The sequence below is a fragment of the Heterodontus francisci genome, chromosome 15 (genome assembly GCF_036365525.1).
Source record: "Heterodontus francisci isolate sHetFra1 chromosome 15, sHetFra1.hap1, whole genome shotgun sequence".
In the NCBI taxonomy this organism is placed as follows: domain Eukaryota; kingdom Metazoa; phylum Chordata; class Chondrichthyes; order Heterodontiformes; family Heterodontidae; genus Heterodontus; species Heterodontus francisci.
The window spans coordinates 46,228,814-46,254,278 of NC_090385.1; the positions used below are offsets into that span (position 1 = coordinate 46,228,814).

Consider the following 25,465-nt stretch of genomic DNA (forward strand, 5'->3'; position numbering starts at 1 on the left):
ACACTTTTAGTGTACTGTTATGTTCATAGTATAACATTAGTGTTTCAGGATTGTTAGTGTTCCTGTTACTCTGTTGAAGTTCTCTTGCTCCATATTACTACACTGTTACACAGTTAGTGTAATCTTAAACTATTAGGCTCAGAATTTCCTCAATATGAATTACATTTTTTTAAAAGTAGTCTATCTGCCACTAGCCTTTAGAGAGAGATTTGCTGGTATGGTTATTTTTCATATCTATTGGTGCAAGCATCGGTGTAAAACTGGTGCGATTAACTGAACCAGCATGAAGCTTTGCTCAGCCTTTTAAGTGCATTGTTTACCCTGCAGTAAAACAGTGGGGATAAGAAGATAAAGCAAGAACCCTGAGTGGATCTTTTATTTTTCTCTTAAATTACTTTGCTGCATGTCTTACCAATATTTTGTTATATAATTATGAATTTTGAAATGCCATCTATGCCCAGAGGGAAGCAGATCCAGGCCCCAAGCCAGAGATGAAGAGGGCAGAAATTCACTACTTCAGATTTTCAAGGTTTCCTAGAGGGCATTGAAAGCAAGACAAATATAATCCTGTTCGTGGTTACCACCAAGTTCATGATCTTCCCCAGCCTCACCACTTGCTCCTCTTCACTCATGATTTATGCTCTGTTCCCTCCTCAACCTCTCCACTTAAATCACCTACGGTTGGTCTAGCTATGCTGGTGGCTGAAGCAAGTGGAGTGAATGATGCAGAGTCCTGTGATGTAAGGCATGTTCTGGGCCATTGATATTTTGGACTGTATCTAAAGGAACAGGAGGGGAACATATGTTAGAACACTAGCTATAAAACACCCTTCCAATACTACTTACATTTCACTGTAATGTGTACCATGTTGTTGCATGCCTGTGTGATCGTGAGTGAGTCGGGACAAAAGAAATAAGAAGTGTTAGCCTCGACTTTAGGACGGCCTTTGTCTTCTGGACTTATGCTTTGTGCCAATCATTTTGAACATAGCAACTTTTTGAAAGAACTGAAAAGCAATTTAATAAGATGCAGAGATTGGGGAAACAAATCGTAATTTGGGGAATTTTATCTGACACAGCTGAGATTTTAATGTCGGCACTGAGGAAAACACAAAGGAGAAGGAATGGCAACCAAGTCACTAACTGGGAAGGATCCACACACCAAACCACTAGTCGAGCAGGATCCATTGAGAAAAAAGTGAATTTATTCGCAATTTCATGTGTGGAAATATAATTCATATCAGAATCTAGGTAACAATGAGGCAATGATAATGCAGCATTGCTGCTGAGTTCAGCAATTACCAACAGAACAAAGAAATTGCACTGTTAGTGTTGGATCGATACACTGGCCATTGGCTGTACTGCTTCTGATTCACCACGGTGCCCACTGCACCATATTTTATTCAGAATTTGCAGTGAGTTATCAACGGCAAGATCAACACACTGCAATTGGCATGGTGTATGCCACCAAACTAGCTGTTGCAGGAAAATCTGGTCTATAGATTCAAAAAGGGAAGTGCAGAGAAACAATTCCCTGCTGAGAGAATCCAGAGGAAGGTGGTAGAACCTTAAAAATGGAGCTAGGCCATTTAGGAGTGAAATCAAGAAGCATTGTTTCACATAAAGGGCAATGGAAATCTGGAACTGTCCATCCCAAGAGGCTGTGGATACTGGATCAATTGATATGTTCATATCAGATTATTGTTAGGTAAGGCTATCCAGCTATATGGAACAAAGGCAAGTAAACATAGAAAGATAGAAAATAGGAGCAGGAGTAGGCCATTCGGCCCTTCGAGCCTGCTCTGCCATTCATTATGATCATGGCTGATCATCCAACTCAGTAGCCTGTTCCTGCTTTCGCCCCATACCCTTTGATCCCTTTAGACCCAAGAGCTATATCTAACTCCTTCTTGAAAACATACAATGTTTTGGCCTCAACTGCTTTCTGTGGTAGCGAATTCCACAGGCTCACCACTCTCTGGGTGAAGAAATCTCTCCTCATCTCAGTCCTGAAAGGTTTACCCCGTATCCTTAGACTATGACCACTGGTTCTGGACTCCCCCACCATCGGTAACATCCTTCCTGTATCTACCCTGTCAAGTCCTGTTAGAATTTTATAGGTTTCTATGAGATCCCCCCTCACTCTTCTGAACTCCAGCGAATATAATCCTAACCGACTCAATGTCTCCTCATACGTCAGTCCTGCCATCCCAGGAATCAGTCTGGTAAACCTTCGCTGCACTCCCTCTATAGCAAGAACATCCTTCCTCAGATAAGAAGACCAAAACTGCACACAATATTCCAGGTGTGGCCTCACCAAGGCCCTGTAAATCGCAGCAAGACATCCCTGCTCCTGTACTCGAATCCTCTCGCTATGAAGGCCAACATACCATTTGCCTTTTTTACCACCTGTTGCACCTGCATGCTTACCTTCAGTGACTGGTGTACGAGAACACCCAGGGCTCCCTGCGTATTCCCCTCTCTCAGTTTATAGCCGTTCAGATAATAATCTGCCTTTCTGTTTTTGCTACCAAAGTGGATAACCTCCCATTTATCCACATTATACTGCATCTGCCATGCATTAGCCCACTCACTCAACTTGTTCAAATCACCCTGAAGCCTCTCTGCTTCCTCCTCACAACTCACCCTCCCACCCAGTTTTGTGTCATCTGCAAATTTGGAGATATTACATTTAGTTCCCTCATCTAAATCATTAATGTATATTGTGAATAGCTGGGGTCCTAGCACTGATCCCTGCGGTACCCCACTAGTCACTGCCTGCCATTTGGAAAAAGACCCATTTATCCCTGCTCTTTGTTTCCTGTCTGCCAACCAATTTTCTATCCATCGCAATACACTACCCCCAATCCCATGCGCTTTAATTTTACTTGCTGATCTCTTATGTGGGACTTTGTCGAAAGCCTTCTGAAAGTCCAAATAAACCACATCCACTGGCTCCCCCTCATCAACTCTACTAGTTACACCCTCAAAGAATTCTAATAGATTTGTCAAGCATGATTTCCCTTTTGTAAATCCATGCTGACTCTGCCCGATTCTACCACTGTTCTCTAAGTGCTGTGCGATAAAATCTTTGATAATGGACTCTAGAATTTTTCCTACTACCCACATCAGGCTGACTGGTCTATAATTCCCTGCTTTCTCTCTACCTCCCTTGTTAAATAGTGGGGTTACATTAGCTACCCTCCAATCTGTAGGAACTGTTCCAGAGTCTGTAGAATCTTGGAAGATGACCACCAATGCATCCACTATTTCTAGGGCCACTTCCTTAAGTACTCTGGCCTGCATGCCATCAGGCCCTGGGGATATATCGGCCTTCAATCCCATCAATTTCCCCAACACTATTTCTCTACTAATACTGATTTCTTTCAGTTTCTCTCTCTCACTAAGCCCTGTGTTCCCCAACATTTCTGGTATGATATTTGTGTCCTCCTTTGTGAAGACAGAACCAAAGCATGCATTTAGTTCGTCAGCCATTTCTTTATTCCCCAAAATAAATTCCCCTGTTTCTGACTGTAAGGGACCTATGTTTGATTTCACCAATCTTTTTCTCTTCACATACCTATAGAAACCTTTACAGTCAGTTTTTATGTTCCCTGCAAGCTTGCTCTCGTACTCTATTTGCCCCTTCTTAATCAATCCCTAGGTCTCCCTTTGCTGAATTCTAAACTGCTCCCAATCCTCAGGTCTGTTGTTTTTCCTGGCAAATTTATATGCCTCTTCCTTGGATCTAATGCTATCTCTTATTTCCCTTGTAAGCCATGGTTTGGCTACCTTTCCCGTTTTACTTTTGCGCCAAACAGGGATAAACGATTGTTGCAGTTCATCCATGCGCTCTTGAAATGTTTGCCTTTGCCTATCCACCGTCATCCTTTTAAGTATAGTTTCCCAATCTGTCATGGCCAACTCACGCCTCATACCTTCGTAGTTTCCTTTACTAAGATTCAGGACCCTTGTCTCAGAATCAACTACGTCACTCTCCATCTTGATGAATTCTATCATATTATGGTCACTCGTCCCCAAGGGGTCTTGCACCACTAGATTATCAATTATTCCTCTCATTACACAGTACCCAGTCTAGGATGGCCTGTTCTCTAGTCGGTTCCTCAACGTATTGGTCCAGAAAACCATCCCGTATGCAAACAAACAAAGAACAGTACAGCACAGGAACAGGCCATTCAGCTCTCCAAGCCTGTGCCGATCTTGATGCCTGCCTAAACTAACACCGTCTGCACTTCCGGGGTCCGTATCCCTCTATTCCCATCCTATTCATGTATTTGTCAAGATGCCTCTTAAACATCTCTATGGTACCTGCTTCCACCACCTCCCCCGGCAACAAATTCCAGGCACTCACCACCCTCTGTGTAAAGAACTTGCCTCGCACATCTCCTCTAAACTTTGCCCCTCTCACCTTAAACCTATGTCCCCGAGTAACTGACTCTTCCACCCTGGGAAAAAGCTTCTGACTATCCACTCTGTCCATGCCGCTTATAACTTTGTAAACCTCTATCATTGTCGCCCCGCCCCCTCCGTCGTTCCAGTGAAAACAATCCGAGTTTATCCAACCTCTCCTCATAGCTAATGGCCTCCAGACCAGGCAACATCCTGGTAAACCTCTTCTATACCCTCTCCAAAGCCTCCACGTCCTTCTGGTAGTGTGGCGACCAGAATTGCATGCAATATTCCAAGTGTGGCCTAACTAAAGTTCTGTACAGCTGCAGCATGACTTGCCTATTTTTATACTCTATGCCCCGACTGATGAAGGCAAGCATGCCGTATGCCTTCTTGACTACCTTATCCACCTGCGTTGCCACTTTCAGTGACCTGTAGACCTGTACGCCCAGATCTCTCTGCCTGTCAATACTCCTAAGGGTTCTGCCATTTACTGTATACTTCCCACTGCATTAGACCTTCCAAAATGTATTACCTCACATTTGTCCGAATTAAACTCCATCTGCCATTTCTCCGCCCAAGTCTCCAACCGATCTATATCCTGCTGTATCCTCTGACAATCCTCATCACTGTCCGCAACTCCACCAACCTTTGTGTCATCCGCAAACTTACTAATCAGACCAGCTACATTTTCCTCCAAATCATTTATATATACTACAAACAGCAAAGGTCCCAGCACTGATCCCTGCGGAACACCACTAGTCACAGCCCTCCATTCAGAAAAGCACCCTTCCACTGCTACCCCCTGTCTTCTATGCCCGAGCCAGTTCTGTATCCATCTTGCCAGCTCCCCTCTGATCCCATGTGACTTCACCTTTTATATCAGTCTGCCATGAGAGACCTTGTCAAAGGCTTTACTGAAGTCCATATAGATAACATCCACTGCCCTTCCTTCATCAATCATCTACAGATTCCACATTGTCAGAGTTAATATCTTTCTTCACTATTGCATTCCTTTTGGGCCTCCTTATCTCGAGAGACAATGGATACGTGCCTGGAGGTGGTCAGTGGTTTGTGAAGCAGCGCCTGGAGTGGCTATAAAGGCCAATTCTGGAGTGACAGGCTCTTCCACAGGTGCTGCAGAGAAATTTGTTTGTCGGGGCTGTTGCACAGTTGGCTCTCCCCTTGCGCCTCTGTCTTTTTTCCTGCCAACTACTAAGTCTCTTCGACTCGCCACAATTTAGCCCTGTCTTTATGGCTGCCCGCCATAAATTGCATTAATTTCCTCTTTAACCAGCAATGCAACTCCACCGCCTTTTTCTTTTTGTCTGTCCTTCCTAAATACTGAATACCCCTGGATGTTCATTTCCCATCCCTGGTCACCTTGCAGCCATGTCTCCGTAATCCCGTTCATATCCGTTTACATCTATTTGCGCGATTAATTCATCCAATTTATTGCGAATGCTCCGCGCGTTAAGGCACGAAGCCTTAAGGCTTGTTTCTTTAACATTACTTGTCCCCTTCCCACTATTTTTCACTGTGGCCCTGTTTGATTCTGGCCCTTGATTTCTCTGCCTATCACTTTTATTTCTCTTACTGTCTTTTGTTCTTGTCTTTGATCCCCCCTCCTCTGACTCCTTGCAAAGGTTCCCATACCCCTGCCATTTTAATTTAAACCCTCCCCAACCACTCTAACAAATACTCCCCCTCGGACATCAGTCCCAGTCCTGCCCAGGTGTAACCTGCCCAGTTTGTACTGGTCCCGCCTCCCCCAGAACCGATCCCAATGCCCCAGGAATCTAAAACCCTCCCCCTCACACCATCTCTTCAGCCATGTATTCATCCGATATATCCTGCTATTTCTACTCTGACTAGCACGTGGCACTGATAGTAATCCTGAGATCACTGCCTTTGAGGTCCTACTTCTCAACTTACTTCCTGGCTCCTTATATTCTGCTTTTAGGACCTCATCCTTTTTTTACCTATGTCGTTTGTACCAATTTGTACCATGACCACTGACTGTTCACCCTCCCCCTTCATAATGTCCTGTAATCGCTCTGAGACATCCTTGACCCTAGCACAAGGGAGGCAACACACCATCCTGGAGTCTCTTTTGTGGCCATAGAAACACCTATCTATTCCTCTTACAATTGAATCCCCTGTAACTATTGCATTGCCACACTTTTTACTCCTCCCCTGTGCAGCAGAGCCAACCGTGGTGCAACGAATTGGGCTGTTGCTGCTTTCCCCTGAGAGGCCATTCCCCCCAACAGTATCCAAAGCAGAATATCTGTTTTGCTGGGGAATAGCCACAGGAGATTCCTGAACTGCCTGCCTAGTCCTTTTGCTCTGCCTGGTGGCCACCCATTCCATTCCTGCCTATGGGGTCTGAGCCTGTACTGTGACCACCTCTCTATACGTGCTATCCACGATACTCTCCGCCTCGTGGATGCTCCACAGTGTCCCCAGCTGCCGCTCCAGCTCCGAAACCTGGGCTTCCAGGAGCTGCAGCTGGATACATTTCCTGCACACATGCTGGTCCTGGGCACTGGAAATGTTCCAGGCTTCCAACATGGAGCACGAGGAGCACACCAGGGCTTTGAGCTCTCCTGCCATGACTTAACCCTTTAAATTAAATTAAACCTCTGGAAGATCTTAATGTCCAATAATATCAATTACTCTAGGGCCCTTCTTTCATGGTCCTCGTTACTACAGAACTCCCTAAAAAAAAACCACTACTTATTATGTTTGAAATGAACTTTAAACTTTTAAACTTTTCTTACCTGAGCTACTTACCCAGCTATTTAGAGCTATTCCCTAACAGCAGTGACTCACCAACCAATCACATTGCAGCTCTCTTGTGACGTCACTGTTGGCTTTTTTTCCCCAAAACTCGGCTGCCGCTGCACTTTTAAACTCTGCCGGTCTCACTCAGTATCGCTCCTCCCCACTGCCGCTGCACTTTTAAACTCTGCCGGTCTCACTCAGTATCGCTCCTTCCCGCTGCCGCTGCACTTTTAAACTCTGCCGGTCTCACTCAGAGTAAACGGAGTTGAGGCCATGATCTTATTCAATGGTGTAATAGACTCGAGGGGCTTAATGGGAACTCCTTTTTCTGTGACCATAAATACAGAGGGAGACAAAGCATAAGAGAGAAATGGAACAGCAGAGTTAAGAGCTTGATATTTAGGGGAAGGTAGGGAGGGTGGTGGAGAGGCCAAAAAAGCCACCTGGCAAAGCTGGGGATGTGGAGGTTCTATTGAACTTAACGGCAAGGCCACATTATCATTTCAGTGATCCATTCTCGGCCCAGCCAACAACCAAATTGGCAGCCTGGCCAACAGACTGGAGAGAACACCAGCAGCAGGAGATTGCAACCAGGAAGTCTTGGGGACAATCCCTGGCAATTGGGAGGGGGCAGGTCAGCGATTGTGGCTGAGAGGGGAGAAAGTGGGCGATCAATGTGGGAGGGAGCAAGGCCACGTTGTGCTGGGAGAGTACTCAGCCGTCTGGAGGGGAGAGGCCAAATCCTTCCTTGTGAGGCCTGGGGGAGCACTCATGTTCATCTTGGCCCACAAGCAGTCCTGAGACAGGCACTTAACTTGTGGAACTAGCCTCCCTTTCACTGCTGGGTTTTCCAACCACTGGGAAACCCGCGCAGCAGCATTGAATTTTAAATTGGGCCCTCAATTGCTCTGTGGGAGCCCAATTTAAATATGCTAATTAAGTGCTCCACCACTTCGTGGTGAGACACTCAGATGCCCTGTTATCTGCCTCCATAAAAAAGGCAGTTGGCATGTGCATACTGACAAAAGCCTCAAACCTGGCACCAAGCTCATGGTCTACAGGGTCACAGTGTTACCCGCCCTCCTGTATGCGGCGGAAACATGGACATTGTACAACAGACATCTCAAAGCCCTAGAGAGATATCACCAGCGGTGCCTCTGCAAGATCCTGCAAATTCAGTGGCAGGACAGGTGCTCAAATATCTGTGTCCTCTCTCAGGCCAACACCCCCAGTATCAAGACACTGGTCATGGCTAGTCAGTCACACTGGGCGGCCACATCATCTGCATCCCTGACACAAGACTCCCGAAACAAGCTTTCTACTCGGCGAGCTCTGTCATGGTAAGAGGCTAGCAGGAGGGCAGAGGAAACACTACAAGGATGTCCTTAAAACCTCTCTGAAAAAATGTGACATCTCCACTGATCCGTGTGAATCTCTCGCCTGAGACTCCCCAAAATGGAGAAGTAGCATCTGCGAAAGTGCCAGCCAGTTCGAACAACATTAACATGCCCAGGCAGCGATCAAGTGCAAACAGCGGAAGGAGCATTTGGAAACGCGAGCATCCTATTCATTCGCCTCACCAAACACCACCTGCCCCACCTGTGGCAGAGTGTGCAGATCCTGAATTGGACTATTCAGTCACCCAAGGACCCACAACCCTGGAATGGAAGAAAGTCATCCCTATTCCTGAGGGACTGCCTAAGAAGAAGACCGCGTTGGAGACCTGTTCCTTGTATTTAAGTCTTTAACCCCCACCCATGTGGGGACTTAATATGAGGAGACAGAATTATTTGTCCATCCTTTCAAGAGCACATGCCAACTTTATACAACGCTTACCATGTGACTTCACTTTATGTTTGATAAAAGACTCTGATGGTATTAATTAGATATACTCCTCTCATGGGCTAAGTTCTCTGAGCAGTCCAGTTTTAATCCATCAGCATGATTTTGGACAGGCTGAGTGAGTGGGTAAATACATGACAGATGCAGTATAATGTTGATAAATATGAGGTTATCCACTTTGGTGGCAAAAACAGAAAGGCAGATTATTATCTGAACGGCGATAGATTGGGAAAGGGGGAGGTGCAGCGAGACCTAGGTGTCCTTGTGCACCATTCGCTGAAAGTAAGCATGCAGGTGCAGCAGGCAGTTAAGAAGGCAAATGGTATTTTGGCCTTCATAGCGAGAGGATTCGAGTACAGGAGCAAGGATGTCTTGCTGCAATTATACAAAGCCTTGGTGAGACCACATCTGGAGTAGTGTGTGCAGTTTTGGTCTCCTCATATGAGGAAGGATGTTCTTGCTATGGAGGGAGTGCAGCGAAGGTTCACCAGACTGATTCCTGGGATGGCAGGACTGACGTATGAAGAGAGATTGGGTCGATTAGGCTTGTATTCACTAGAGTTTAGAAGAATGAGAGGGGATCTCATTGAAACCTACAAAATTCTAACAGGGCTGGACAGACTAGATGCAGGAAGGATGTTCCCGATGGCAAGGGAGTCCAGGACCAGGGGTCACAGTTTAAGGATAAGGGGTAAGCCATTTAGGACTGAGATGAGGAGAGATTTCTTCACCCAGCGAGTGGCGAACCTGTGGAATTCTCTACCACAGAAAGCAGTTGAAGCCAAATCATTATTCAAGAAAGAGTTAGATATAGTTCTTAGGGCTATAGTTCTTAGGGCTAAAGGGATCAAGGAATACGGGGAGAAAGCGGGAACTGGGTACTGAGTTTGGATGATCAGCCATGATCGTATTGAATGGCAGTGCAGGCTCAAAGGGCTGAATAGCCTACTCCTGCTCCTATTTTTCTATGTTTCTATGTTTCTATTTTCAGTAAGTTCAAACAAATATTGCTATTTTATAGCTGAGAATTTTACATGTTTTCAATTTATGACAAACATTTAAACTTACTGTGACAGCCAGTGCATCGAATGATTTTGGTTCAATCATTACTTTACACATGCAGTTTCTAATAAAATGCCCAAGAGCTAAAAATTGAATTGCTCCCATTTTTTGATGTGGGGGTTGCAATTTGTGATTAGCCTGCGCCTGGTCCTGTTGTGGCAGATATCACGCTCATGAAGGGAACAGTGATGAAATATGAAATGAACTGGAGGAATTATGAAATAAAAGTCAACTACTGAACTGAACTATGTTGCGACCACGTAGTGCGACATGGGTGGTTCCCACTGTTCAACTCCCCACCGGATGGCAGCAAGTGTATTGCATTAGAGTTTAGCCCCTTGGTGTTTTATTTTTCAAATAAACAGACAACAGGTTTTCTTGCAGGTTTTAAAAAATAGAATGTCAATTGTTTATTGATCAATACACCTTATTCCAAAATTGGCGCAGCTGCATCCACAGATAGAGAAGGGAAGAAGGAAGATGACTTTTAGTAGAGGGGCAGGTTATGAGAAACCTGTTGAATTCTCTTGGAAATCAAGTTCTCAATGGATGCAGGCCTGAGATGATTGTAAATTTCTCCCTTGATTGAAGGTTCCTTTGAATACGGTGGGTTACTTCTAGCTCTCACTGCTGTATAATGTAGATGTAGGATTCTGCAGCAGGGCATGTGCTGTCTGGCTTGGCTGGAACACAAGCTGTTAGGATATTGCTTCTTGTTCTCTCTCTGGCTGTGTTTTTTTAAGGTAAAGCTGTTATCCCTCACCTCCTGTTAGGAGACGCTCAGCTCTCTTCCCCATGATGATCGCACAATGACCCAGGATGTGGCTACTTCACACCTTCTTTGTTTCAGAAAAAGACATTCAATTCTGGAATGTTTTAGAGTAGGTGTAGGATAGGTTCAATTGACACCTCTTAGCCTTGAAGATTTGTCCTTTGTCTTTGTCAGACAGTTTGAATACACAAAATGTCTTTTTCCTTCAATGGCCATTTTGGACCAATGTTCACTTTTAAAAATAGGTTCATTTTTTAAGACAGGTCAGTTTTTCATAACTCTTCAAAGTTAATCCATGATTTTTATATCATCGCACTTCCTATGTGCGTGACCAGTACAAATGGACCCATTTATGCCACGGACAAAATGGAATAGAGGTACCTGTACTGTCAATAAACATATCTGTCTGTTGAGGATGAAACCCATTATCCACATCTGAATTAGCTTTGGGGAAAACATATTGAAATATAAAACAGCCCATTCCATGCAAACAACTCCTATCTTCAGGAATGGAGCCAACAAAGACCTTTGCAGACAGACTGACGCTGCAACCAAGACTAAAATAATAGGTGTGAAGCAGCGCCTAATCATCAGAATGGACCACATTCAGTCGCAATCATGGAACAATGGTTCCCATATCTTGGAACATTGTCTGAATCACTTCAGGGGAGACAGCCCTTAACCTGACCAATACCCCAATCTGACAAGTCTCTACCTGAAAAGGTATCTCTCTGGAGGGAGAGGGCATATAGCCAGACAAGGTCTTTTTGAGCCAGAACAGCTGTGAGACAGTTTCAGCTAAGCAGGAGCCATGCTGACAACACCCATTTGCTACTGCAGCAGAGGTGACTTTGGAATTCCCCCAGCTGTGAAAATGAACTAGGATTTCCTCCATCGGAGTTCAGATTCAGGCTTAACCACAAGGAGCCTGCAACCCTTCATCCTTTACAAGACAAAGAACACTCAGGCCTGCACCGTTGAAAGATTTCCTCCCAAAAAGCTTCAGAAGGTTTTCTTCAAGCAACAAACTCTTTTACCACAATTGGACTCTAACTGCTTGCTACCACTCTACTCTTTATCTTTTCTTGTGTGTATATGTGTGTGAATGCATGAGTGAGTGAGGTCATGAACATTTTCGGTTTTTGTGTAACATAAATGTTTCTTTTTTAACCTACAAGAAAATCTGTCTTTTGTCTATTTATTTGGCCCTTAAACACTTGGGACTAAAAGACTATTTTTAAAACACTATCTCAAGTCAGTTGAGAGGTGAAAAGTGGCAGTCACCCACACCACTTCTCCCCTTTCCGTAACACAGACAGTATGCAAACCTCACGCTAACTCCGTATTTGAACGATTGTAGCATTTAGCGGAGCAGGACGTGTGCTTCTGGCTGGCCGAGCTCTCAACAGAGGGCCCAACAACATTCATGGCTAGCACATTTTTCAGCTAGCCTGCACCTCCTGAGGGGAGCTGCATTCATTACACAGAAGCGACTGCTGACTGTCTATGGTACAAGTGGCTGTAAGAAGAAGGAGACCAAATGGAGAAACAGCCAAGAGAGAGGGCTCGCAGGTGCTCAGATGTGGCGTGAGAGGCCCGGAATGCCCTCAAGGAACACCATGAGAAGGAAATGGGAGCAGGTGGCCAGGGAGGTCAAATCCCAAAGTCTTGCCCTGAGCACCTGGCAGCAGTGCTGCAAGAAGTTCAGCGACCTCACGGAGGTGGTCAAGGTCATTGATACATCTTCAGATTACATCTCCTTCCCCTTGCACCATCAACCTCGTATACTGCTCAATGCACCACACCCCCATCACTCACCCCGCCATCAGCAGTCCCAGGTATTCAGGATTCAGGACAAACGTTCAGATGATCCACCTCACCCTCACAAACCCAGCAATGATGCCAACCCCACACCCACCTCTCACAGCCTCCATATACTTCCCACTATTCAGCTATGACAGGCATATCATCCAAACACATTGCACAGCTGTGACAGAGATCGCTGGATCTGACACCGCCAAGAACATTCCGGATGATATGTTCCTACCTTATGCCCCTTCTCCCACTTCACCCTCATCCTGCTATCTGCCGTGAAGTGAAAACTGCAGATCATGTGAGCATGGACATAATGCTTTCCGTCCCATCCCCATTCCCTCACCCTAATCCTCCTCTTATGATTTTCTGCTTTCAGATACCCAAGCACAACCACCTAACCAGGCACTGCAGCCTCGTGAGGAAGGGCAAGAGCTGTGCCACATCTTCAATGAAGAAACATTGCTACTTGATCTGACACTTGCAACCACCAGCTCAGATACTAGTTCAGCACATACCTTAGAGGGTAGTATAGAGTCAGGAATGCATGTTGTGAATTATTTGGCATGAGTGGGCTGCAACCAGGCCAAGGAAATAGGGCAGTTCGTTTGCCAGTTCCCCAGAGGTCAAGGTCACAGATGAGTTCTTCTGCAGGAGACTCAGATGAGGATTGCGATGGAGTGGCCTACAGGAGAACGCTGACATGTATGCACACCAAAATGCTTGGTGAATTGGCAGGCCTGCCGAACAGCCTCTTGTCACTATCAAGGAACTTAAAGGAATCCAGTTCCAAGGTGGCACAGGGCATCATACAGAGCTTGGAGCCCATCCTTTCCAGCGTTAAAGTGATGGCCAGGACCGTGACAGCACTTGTGGGCCCATCCGTGCTGTAGCATCTGTTGGCCACTGTCTCAGCTTCCACTGCAGCACAGGCAGCACACCCAACATTTCAGTGCTGCAGTGGAAGCTCACACGAAGGTCTTGGAATCCATGCTTGGGGTCATGCAGGCTCAGGCTGTAGCCATCGTGGCTGCGGATCTCAGTGCTCAAAGGGGCATGCAGGCTTTCTCAGCAGTCCAGCAATCTGTCCTCCAACAGATTATTAGGATTTATGAGGTTTCGCCCAGGGGAATGCCAGTGGCCCCGTACAGCACAAAGCTGCTGTCCTCTCTCAAGATGGCAGCAATTGTGCTGTCACCCATGCTGAGATGCAGCCCCAAGCTGGGCCCTCAAGTCCCCAGAGATGCTCAAGGGCATCCTGCAAGGCCCTCTGCGGTCTCCCGCACTGAAGGTCAGCAGCCTTCCACCAGCTATGCTGCAGCCACTGAGAGAGCACTGCATAGAGGCACTAGGATAGGCAAAGGCAGGCACTAAAGGGATGCACAGGGGTAAATAGTTCCTTTTTTGTATGTATCATTGGAGGAGTTGTTGGATAAAGTAGTTATGAAAAGAGTTTTTATTGTGGCTTTTATTTCAGGATTTTGTCCATGATGCGATGGGAAATTGCAGATGGCCTGAAAGGTGGGGAATTTTAGAGTTAGTGGTGACGGGGTGATGTCCTAAGAGAATTGGAATCTCAGTAGGTGCTCACAGACAGCTTGTCTGGAGTGAAAAGGTCCCCAATGTCTCCTCTACCTCCCAAGATGGCCTCCATATGCCTGGTGGCAAGGGCTGCACCCTCATAATAGTGAGTTTATGGAGGATGGAACAGACCACCACGAATTTGCAGACATGCTCCAGCAAGTATTGTAGGGCTCTCCTGAGCAATCCGGGCAGCAGAACTGTTGTTTGAGAATGTCGATGATCTGCTCCATAATGTTTCTGGTGGCAGCATGGCTCTCATTGTAGGCGTGTTGCCCTCACATGGTCAGATTTGTGAGGGGAGCCATGAGCCATTTGTATAGGCGGTATCCCTTGTCTCCAAGCAGCCACCATCTGGTTCTTCATGGTGGTCCGAGGCTGGCGGCAACAGCAGACTGTCTGGGAGGAAGGTGTTGTGGGAAATTTGGGCAAGGCTGCCTGCTCCCACCTGGAAGGATCCAGTTGCATAGAAGCTGAGGGTGACACTGATCTTGATGGCCACTCACAGCGCCATCCTTGCTCTGCTATGAGGCTGCAGGTCTTGTTGAAGAAGCTGGCACAGTTCTGTGACCACCAACTTGGTGAATCGCATCAGGCATTGCTCCTGACTGAGGTGGAGGAGGAGAAATGCTCCCTGAAGATCTTTGGTGGGTAGGGTTTTCTGTTGGCAGTCCTCCTACTTCTGCCTCCCTGAACAGCTTCCCCTCGCTACAGCCTCAGCTCCATCTTCCTGTTGTGTTGCAGGCCAAAAGGGACTGCATCTACAGCCCCCATAACTCCAGCAGCCTTCATGTACACAGGGCAGAGAACTCTCACCTCCCTGTCTGGATGCAGCCACACACCCTCTGAAATCCAACAAGTCACCTGAACCCCACCAAGAACATGCCACAGTATTTCCACAAACTTTACAAAAGCAAAAGTAAGTCAAAAGCACCTCGCCTGCAAGATGGATGGCTGGCTCTTTAAATAGCACTAGTGAGGGGGTCCCTCATGTAGCTGAATGCATGTTCAGCTGGAAGTGTTTAGGACAGGGCATTCATTAAACCTGTGCAGTCCAAATTGGCAGAATGTGCGTCAAATCAGCCTGAGAGGCTGTTTGACGTCACAATCTCCCAGTATTAAAGCCTCTGGTGTATACACGGCACGTCCATACCAGCATGGGGTGCTGCACAGGCCGCACCAATAGTGGTGCACCTGCCATTTTCAGCAACTCCAGCTTCTATATTCCCAGCTTCTGCAGTGCTATGGAACCAAATTTTTCAGCCTAAAAATATTGAATTTAATAGCTTGAAGAAATCAGATCACATGATGGAGAAGCAAAATCTTGTTACGTGGCCAAAGTGAGATGATCTTGCATTCCTGCACTCATTTGCATGCTTTTCCTGAATTCCAAAGAGAAAGTTGATTCAAACTTCTAAAGGAATGGAAAGGTTGTTTTGAAAGGCATCATTTGAAATTCTCTTCGGTATCTGGTTTGAAGCTCTCATCAGATAAATGTATGCGTGCATCCAGACATCTGAAGAGGATGCTCTTGATTTAATTGGATGTTCTCTTACCAGTTAAATAGATTGGTTTTAGCCAATGGAGACTGACCTTGACCTTGGATATCAGTGTGTCTTTCTTACTTTGCCAAGATATAATTCATGAACATAGCACACTAATTAGATGTGTATTTCCATTTGTCTTTTGGAGCATTATTTCAATCCTGTATTTTTCCTTGATAGATTTCTCTGAATGTATAGAAATGATGATTGTTTGATAATTTTAGGATATTAATTCAGAAGGTCCAAAAATCCTGATACTCTGAATTCTAAATTTTAAACATTACTATTGCAGTTGTCGCAAATTATCAGGCACAATCTGCTAAAATCTTCAAAAACAGAAATTACTCTATCACATTCTATACATAGGATAGTGTAAAATAGACAGAAGATAGATGGATATCCTACTTTGTATGCACACTTCCATTTTCTTTTATCCATTTGAAGCATATCCAAGTCCAGAGTTGGCTGGAATTCAAGTTCAAACCTATTTCAATTAATACTTTTGGGTTCTGTACAAAACCATACAATATTCTTTCCCATTCATATTAATGATAACCATGAAGTCAGCTCTTCAAGCTAGTAGCTGAAACAGAATTTTTATGAAGACGTCATTAAATGTCACCCCTTCTTCAAGTAATACAGTGTATTGTCCATCACTCTCGAATACAGTGAATTGAAGTTTGTGAGGTAAAGTGATTAAGAAATATGTAAATAATTCTTTCAGACCAATTACAAACTTCCTGGCCCCATAGATTTCCTGTTCTTCTGGGTCCAACCTGGGTTTAATGCATGATATGGCCAATTAGTGTCAGTGGGGGTAATTTTGATGCTGGGTGATAGTATAAAATGGGCATACATCTCTCCCAATTTCCATTTCCATTTAAGTCAAGCGGGAAAGATGTATAACAGGTGGCTGATCTGATATAGCTTGTTTTACACAATTGTCCAAAGTCAAGATTACCTCAGTGTGTCAGACTATTAACATAAAATTCAGTGATCTCTGCTGCAGCTGAACGTTTCTGTGGGATTCACTGATTAGTCAACAGATTGCTGCAGGAACTGAGAGGGAAAGACTTGCCAAAACCTGCAGTCTTGTGAAAGGGAAATTGCCTTTCTGGAGTAGGGAAAACAAATAAGGCAGCAACAAAGCAATTTCTAAATTCAAACTTAATAGAAAATGTTTTGCACAACATTTGGAAACAGTCATATCTCTGCAACTGAATGACCCAGCTATTGTCGAGACAAGTGAGCACATCTGGGAAGAGGCAGCAGGCATCAGGGAAGGAAGGATTAAGACTTCATGGGCTGCAGGCTACACAATTCTTAATGGAAAGTAAAAAATCAGTTCAGCTTCACAGCTTTTCAAGTTGCCACTGTGGCTCAGTGGTAGCACTCCCATGGGAGTGCAAGTCCCACTCCAGAGACTTGAGCACAAAATCTAGACTGATATGCCAGTGCAGTACTAAAGGAATGCTGTACGGTCAGAGGTGCTGGCTTTCGAAGGCGACATTAACATTAGGCCCTATCTGCCCTCTCAGATGGCATTAAAGATCCTATGGTACTATTTCGAAGATGAACGCAGGTCTTTTCCGTGGTGTCATGGCCCATATTTATCCCTCAGCCAACATTGCAATAACAGACTATCTGTTCATTATCACATTGCTATTTGTGGCACCTTGCTGTGTGTAAATTAGTTGTCATGTTTCCTAAATTTCAAGAGTGACTACACTTCAGAAATTACTTAATTGGCAGTAATTGGAGAGTCGCAAGTAATGAAAGATGCTATATAAATGCAAGTTAATTCTTTTTTATCATATGACAAATTCTGGATACAAATTACAGCAGGGTTACAGATCAAGGTATAATATGAATAGCAAATCATCTGTGAAGCAAAGATTTTATTCATGCTTTCGTGCAACCTTCAATCAAGAGGCATATTCTTGGTGTTCTGGAGACTGAGCTACAACCAGCCAGAGCCCACCCCTCGGTTCCCCATCTCTTCTGCAGAGCTCCCCCATTCTCACAACACAAAAAAATACAGCTGTGAGTGGGTGGTCCCAAACTCAACATTGTTCTACAGAGTTGTAGAGATATAACTGTTTTCAAATGTTGCGCAAAACATTTTCTATTAAGTTTGAATTTAGAAATTGCTTTGTTGCTGCTTTATTTGTTTTCCCTACTCTTTCCAGAAAGGCAATTTTTCTTTCACAAGACTGCAGGTTTTGGCAATTATTTTTCTCTCAGTTCCTTCAGCAATCTATTGACTAATCAGTGAATCCCACAGAAACATTCAGCTGCAGCAGAGATCATTGAATTTTCTGTTAATAGAGTGACACACTGGGGTAATCTTGACTTTGGACAATTGTGTAAAACAAGCTATATCAGATCAGCCGCCTGTTATACATCTTTCCCGCTTGATTTGAATAGAAATGGAAGTTGGGAGAGATATATAATGGGCAGCTGATCTGTGAATGCCCATTTTACACGAATACCCAGAATCAAAATTACCCTCACTGACACTGGTTGGTCATATCCTGAATGAGTTCAAGCTCAGGTTGGACCCAGGAGAACAGGGAATCTATGGGGCCAGGAAGTTTGTAATTTGTCTGAAATAATTATTTACATATTTCTTAATTACTTTGCCTCACAAACTTCAATTCACTGTATTTTAGACAGAGATGGAGAAGACATTGCAATGGACAGTTTATGTTTGCAGTCTCCCTCACTAATGGGAACCTCCATTTCCCCAATTCTGTATTATGAAGAGAAAAAATAAATGAAATAGGCCAGATTGGAAGAATTTAGCATATGGCATCATGGAAGATGTTTATTTCAAACACATGGGGCTGGATTTTCCTGCGGGCTTCAAAATCCGGAAGTCAGGACCAGATGTGTGTCCCGATCTTGCTCTTAGCGGCAGCGTGTCCAATGGCCCAATCTTCCTGGAGACGGCCTCCTATTAAGGACAGCGGGTGGGCTCTCGATGCTACAGGCTTAATCAGAGGGTCTGCCATCGCTACTGGGAGAGGTGGGTGCTGGTGAGGCAGCTCAGGGACCACAAGGGGGATTTCGCCCTCAGAGGGGTGTATTTAAAGTTAAAACTATTATGGGCAAAGTTGTTAGGGTCCCCAAAGCGGAGGGGAATCCCCTCTGTATGCATCGTTCAGGCTATGGGTGCGCTTTCTCACCAGCGGTACCCCTCTTTGGGGCATGGAACCTCTGGCTTCGATGGGCCCCCTGCCCACCTTCATGGAGATGGCAGCCTCCGCACTTGGTTGGGGCGGAAAAATCCCACACGCCCACATAATCAGACCTAATTCGGTCCGTAATCAGCTTAAATGGCTGCCCACCTCCATGGTGCAAGCAGCCAAACCGGGTCCCTGCTGCCCATGGGAAACCTCCCTGGCGGCGAGAATGCATCGGGGAGCTGTCCTGACGAAGCTTCCCTCATTTCTCGCCGCCCCCCCCACCACCGCCTCCAAGCCCACCATCACGGGGCCAGAAAAATTCAGCCTATAGATACATAGGATGGAATTTTATGCTGTCCCTGCAGCAGGTTTGGAGGCAGAGAGAGCATAAAATTGGGTGGGATGGTGGCGGGGCCTCTGCTGAAATTTAGCCTGGGGCGGGAAGGCCTGTGAACGGCCTTTCCACCATGTTGCCACTTGAGGCCCTTAACTGGGTAATTAATCCCTAATCAAGGTCCTCCCCACCGCAGCCACAGATACCCTTGCGGCGGGCGGCCCTGTCATCGCATGGGAAGCATGGCACGAAATACTGTGCAGGCTGCTTCCTGGCTGCGGGGTTTGGTGGGGGGGGGGGCGGCGGTAGGTTGCGTGCGTCATTCATAGGCACTTAGTGCCTGAATAAGAGACCCCTCCCACTCTGACCTAGCTTAAGCTGGTTCCAGCGCCGTTCTTCATTGTCTGCTCGCTGAAGCTACTGCAGCAACCACCGCCTCCGTGGTGGCGCTGCAGCTGCCAGCCTCTGATTGGCTGGCAACTCTGCAAGGCCGGGACCTCCGGCAATGGGGTCCTAAATCTTCTGGAAGGACTGCCGCTGTCAAGTTAAGTGCCTGATCGGCATTAAATTCGGCGGGCCTTTTGTGCAAGAGGCGACGCGGCAATCTCGGCGCTGGCTTCTCCCGACGTTGAGACTCCCATTGCCAGCATAAAATTCCACCCCTAATCAACAAAGCTTACAAACCTGGAAGATCTTAGAATTCTGTGCTCATCAATATCTCAAAAGTTGTGATTTGTCCCCAGATGATATTGGATCAGTGACAGCTGCTGGCTGAAGACCTGCAGACCACTTCAACAAGGAAATTTTAACACTGGATCTTTCCAGACAGCCTTGGGTGACCCTGGTCACATCAGTCAGACAGCACCACATCACTGTATGAAGACAGTCACTGATGCTGTATTCAGATTGGCCTCACTGTTTATTACCTTTTCCACAGAACCTATGAATCAAAGAAAGAGCAATTAAACTCTACAGATTGGCGGGCATCCCGTAGATGCAGAGTAATTGATGTAACTGACGTTGCACCAAAAGCCCCATATGACAACCCCCTCAATTTAATTTTCAAAAAAAGGGTTTCATCAATCAACGTGCAGCTCATGTGCAATGCTGTTTATTCTATACTGCATGTTAATGTCCACTGCCCTGGAAGCTTTCATGATGCTTTCATCATACAGCAGTCCATCATATCAGCGCTGATAATTCAAAACCATGGATCAGGGTGATTAATTGCGTATCAGGATTATTGCCTGCAGTCATGGCTTTTGACTCCATTATGGCATCCACAGACAGAAAGGAAGAACAAGTATAATGAGGCCCAGGAGACTACAAGAACTTAGTAGATAAGACTACTGGCATTCTGAAGTATCTTTTTTGATGCCTGACTGAATCTGTTGAAGCTCAGCGTGAGTCCCCAAAATCATTGTTGCTTGCTGTGTCCTGTATAATAATGATATGCAGATAGGATTACTACTTACTAAAGCTGACGGGGAGGATGATTATAATGAAAATGGAGAAGGCTTTCAATCACTGCAACAGCAGGACAGCACATAGGAAGAAGAGAAAATGGAGAAGGAAAACCATCAGTCTGCAGCCAGAGAATGGTGGCAGCAACGTATAGCCAAATACTTTCAGTAAATAGAAGTTGAAAAACCAAATAACAAAAATGAACTCTGATGTCTAAGTGGTCATAAAATTTTCAGTTTCGGGAATAAAATTCAACAAAAGCTTCCAATCATGTCATGAACTCTAATTACAACTCTGTCTGCTACCTGGTACTTTACTTGCTCTAGCTTCCAATCTACTGCTTCTACAAAGTGCTCCCTGAGTGATGCAAGATTGAGAATTGAGTGGCTGGGAATATTTCTTTGAGGACGAAGGTGACTCTCATCTCAATGAAGCTGTTGTACCTGACCTGCTTCCATTTGACATTCTCTTACTTTGTCAGGGGATGGAGGCATGACAATCACCACTATTATTACAATGAAGCCTGACGCTCACATTTTTGGCAAATCTCCAGCCTCCTAACTTGGGCATGGCTGGGAGTGTGCAGTGAGTTATGTAACTGAGAACCCCACAGTGTCCAGTACACAGAGGTCACTCCAACTGGACAATATGGTGTCAGTAACATATTCAATAATACTACATTTAAAGCAAGTTGGAGTCACAGTGGCGCAGTGGTTAGCACCGCAGCCTCACAGCTCCAGCGACCCGGGTTCAGTTCTGGGTACTGCCTGTGCAGAGTTTGCAAGTTCTCCCTGTGTCTGCCGGGTGCTCCGGTTTCCTCCCACCTCCAGACCTGCAGGTTGATAGGTAAATTGGCCATTGTAAATTGCCCCTAGTGTAGGTAGGTGGTAGGAAAATGGTGGGGATGTGGTAGAGAATATGGGATTAATGTAGGGTTAGTATAAATGGGTGGCTGTTGGTCGGCACAGACTCGGTGGGCTGAAGGGCCTGTTTCAGTGCTGTATCTCTAAATAAAAAATAAATAAATATATATATATATATAATCAGTGTAACAATTTTACTTTTACTGCAACTCCTGAGATACAATACTACAAGATCAAAAATCCACAGCTGTTCTAATGGACTCTCACCATAACTCTGGTGGGAATCCACCAGAATGGCTACAACTTCACTGGGCTTCTGAAATGCCTATGATTCCATGGTGACCCAGCAGGAGCAGAGCCTCTTCCTGCGGTTACAAGGCCATTGATATAAGGGAAAGTGTTGGGGTGGGTTGTTGGGACAGAAATTGTGGAAAGCTGGAGTTCCTCTAGCCAAGCCTAAGTTGGAATCCAGCATAGCATTGACCAAACATATCTCAACCCCTTGGTGGAAGGGAGGCCCACCTTAGAGTCTAAGCCAAGGTCCAAGCTTGAAGCCCTGAAGTGGAGGAGGCAAATGATTTTTTGCAAAATACATAAATGTTCCCTTCAAAAGGGTAGATATCTGTATTGGGGAAAGGGACATCTCCAACCTTGACTGGCCACACATGCCGCTGTATTCTGTCTCTTCTGCTCGGGCAGGGGAAGGGGTTGGTTGAGGGGACTGAACCCAAATGCACCGATCAGCTTCTAAAGGCCCTGGGCCTCTGCAACCTTTGGTTGTGTCAGCAGTGATAGCCATGGGTAGGTGTTTTTTTTATTTGTTTATGGGGATGTGGGCATCGCTGGCTGGGCCAGCGTTTATTGCCCATCCCTAATTTCCAGTAAGAAGGCGCTGGTGAGGTGCCTTCTTCAACCGCTGCAGTCCATGTGGGTAGGTACACCCACTGTGCTGTTAGGAAGGGAGTTCCAGGATTTTGACCCAGCAGCAATGAAGGAACGGCGATATAGTTCCAAGTCAGGATGGTGTGTGGCTTGGAGGGGAATTTGCAGGTGGTGGTGTTCCCATGCATCTGCTGCCCCTGTCCTTCTAGGTGGTAGAGGTTGTGGGTGCTGTCTAAGGAGCCTTGGTACATTGCTGCAGTGCATCTTGTAGATGGTACACACTGCTGCCACTGTGCGTCGATGGTAGAGGGAGTGAATGTTTGTGGATGGGGTGACAATCAAGCGGGCTGCTTTGTCCTGGATGGTGTCGAGCTTCTTGAATGTTGTGGGAGCTGCACCCATCCAGGCAAGTGGAGAGTATTCCATCACACTCCTGACTTGTGCCATGTAGATGGTGGACATGCTTTGGGGAGTCAGGAGGTGAATTACTCACTGCAGAATTCCTAGCCTCTGACCTGGCACTTACACTGGGTAGTGCCCCTATTACCAATGGATATTTGGGGCCTATAAGACAATTCTTTTAAAGGTTCATTGGCACTTCAATTACAATGTCAGTGCAAAGCAGAGCATAACTGGTGACTCAGTCTGAATCATGGTCTGACCTGACATCAGAGTGAAGCAGAATGAAACTCTTTGAAGGAGGCAGTCTCACTGTACTTTGGAGTCAGGCGAAACCTTCATTCCAGATTTGCATTCATAAGTTTAGCATTGGTGTAATACAGAAACTGCTTTGCATTGATTTCTATTGTTAGTGCACAAGAGATTAGCACAGAGCCCGGTTTATATGTTGCATGATTGTAAATGTCTTTCTTTTCCTTGTATTCAGAAAATGCAATAACCTAAGGTGCAGTTTATCACAGTACATATTGAAAGGTTTGTTCCCCATGCTTGTGCTTTATTAAGGATGTACACAATGCTCTCTGTTCATTCCAGGTTTCTTGAGCACTGGGGATCAAGCTGCAAAAGGCAATTATGGACTGCTGGATCAGATCCAGGCCCTGCGCTGGATCAGTGAGAACATTGCATTTTTTGGAGGGGATCCCCTACGGATTACAGTTTTTGGATCTGGAATTGGAGGCTCATGTGTCAGTCTTCTCACTCTGTCCCATCATTCAGAAGGTAGGTCATAGAAAAATGACAATCTTATTTTTCCTCCCCATTTCCACACCTGATTACTTCTGGTAGTAATTGAACATGATTTCAAGGGGACTTGGGAGGGGATGGGGGTGGTGATGGCAAACATCGAAGATTTTAAACAAAAGTTGAGAGGATTGGAAAAAGTGAGCTGCTCGAAGGAGGTGAAGGTACCAGAGGAGTAGGAGAAGAGGCCAAGGTGTGATTTGATAGTAAGGGTCACATCACCAAAGCAGTGGTTTGGGCAAAGCAAGTAGTGGAAATTCTAGCCAGCCTGGGAGGCTTCAGTAGGAGCAAGATATCAACACTCATCAACTAAATTTCAGTCAAAGCAGGATGTCAATGCAGTCACCCACAATGAGGTCATAGATGGCTTTGCTCAAGAATAATGAATTGCAAGGTAGTCATTGGAGGACAAAAGGTGAATCCATAGAGTCAATGCAGATGAGCGAGATGATCCAAGGAAGGAGCATACAAGACCAGGGGCAGGAGCTTGTGGAGGATCAAACGAAGTCCAGCGAAAGGCGATGGAGGATTTCTGAAGGACAAGTGGAGCAGCATTGAGTCACTAGCCATGGGAATGGAGTGGATATCCTTCAGCAGCATCAGAGCAACATCCGGAGAAGGAACAGATCAGAGCCAGCTCAGTATAAAGTGGCTAGTCAAGACAGGGTGCCTGTCAAGTATAAAGGAAAGCAGATGATAATCACTTTGAATTGAATTGATGCATTGAAGTGGAGGAGATGAAACTTATCCCGTTGGTGTAGATCAGGTAGTGGAATAGAGACTGTCTAGCAGAGGGTACAGTCACATTTGAAAGAAGAGGTAAAAGTAGACATCACAGAAACTAGCCAGCAGAGAAGTGGAACTTGACCCTGGGCAAAAACAGGTTTCTGCCCAGGACCCATTGCAGTAGCAGAGTAAAGTTGAGAAGTCATCTGTGCACTACAGTACAATCCTGAGGTCCTGCAGGTAACAGCAGGATATGAACATAGGAACAGGAAAAGGCCATTTAGTCCTTCAAGCTAATTCCGCCAGTCAATAAGGTCATGGCTAATCTGTAGCCTAACTCCATATACTTGCCTAAAATAAAAGCAAAAGACTGCGGATGCTGGAAATCTGAAATAAAAACAAGAAATGCTGGAACCACTCAGCAGGTCTGGCAGCATCTGTGGAAAGAGAAGCAGAGTTAACGTTTCGGGTCCATATACTTGCCTTTGCCCATATGCCTTACTACCTTTGGTTAACAAAAATTTATCAATCTCAGATTTGAAATAAACAATTGATCTAGTATCAACATTTGTGGAAGAGAGGTCCAAACATCTACTACCCTTTGCTAATTTCACTCCTGAAAGGTTTGGCTCTAATTTTTAGGTTATGTTCCCTAGTCCCAGAGACTCCCCAACCAGTGTAAATAATTTCTCTTTATTTACCCTGTATGATCCCATTAATATCTTGAATGCCACAATCGAATCACCTATTAACCTTCTAAATTCCAGGGAATACAACCCTAGTTTGTATAATAAAAGCAAAATACTGCGGATGCTGGAAATCTGAAACAAAAACAAGAAATGCTGGATTCACTCAGCAGGTCTGGCAGCATCTGTGGAAAGAGAAGCAGAGTTAACGTTTCGGGTCAGTGACCCTTCTTCGGAACTCCGAGTTCTGAAGAAGGGTCACTGACCCGAAACGTTAACTCTGCTTCTCTTTCCACAGATGCTGCCAGACCT

At 45.4% G+C, this 25,465-nt stretch overlaps 1 protein-coding gene across 1 annotated transcript in view; it reads left to right on the plus strand.

Annotated features, from left to right (window-relative positions):
* The window catches only part of nlgn3a (neuroligin 3a), a 195,209-nt gene that overhangs the window by 87,350 nt on the left and 82,394 nt on the right, over positions 1-25,465 (plus strand). Inside the window, exon 3 of the mRNA XM_068047486.1 lies at positions 23,535-23,720. Coding sequence (XP_067903587.1) covers positions 23,535-23,720 — 186 coding nt within the window. The remainder of the gene's footprint in view (positions 1-23,534; positions 23,721-25,465) is intronic.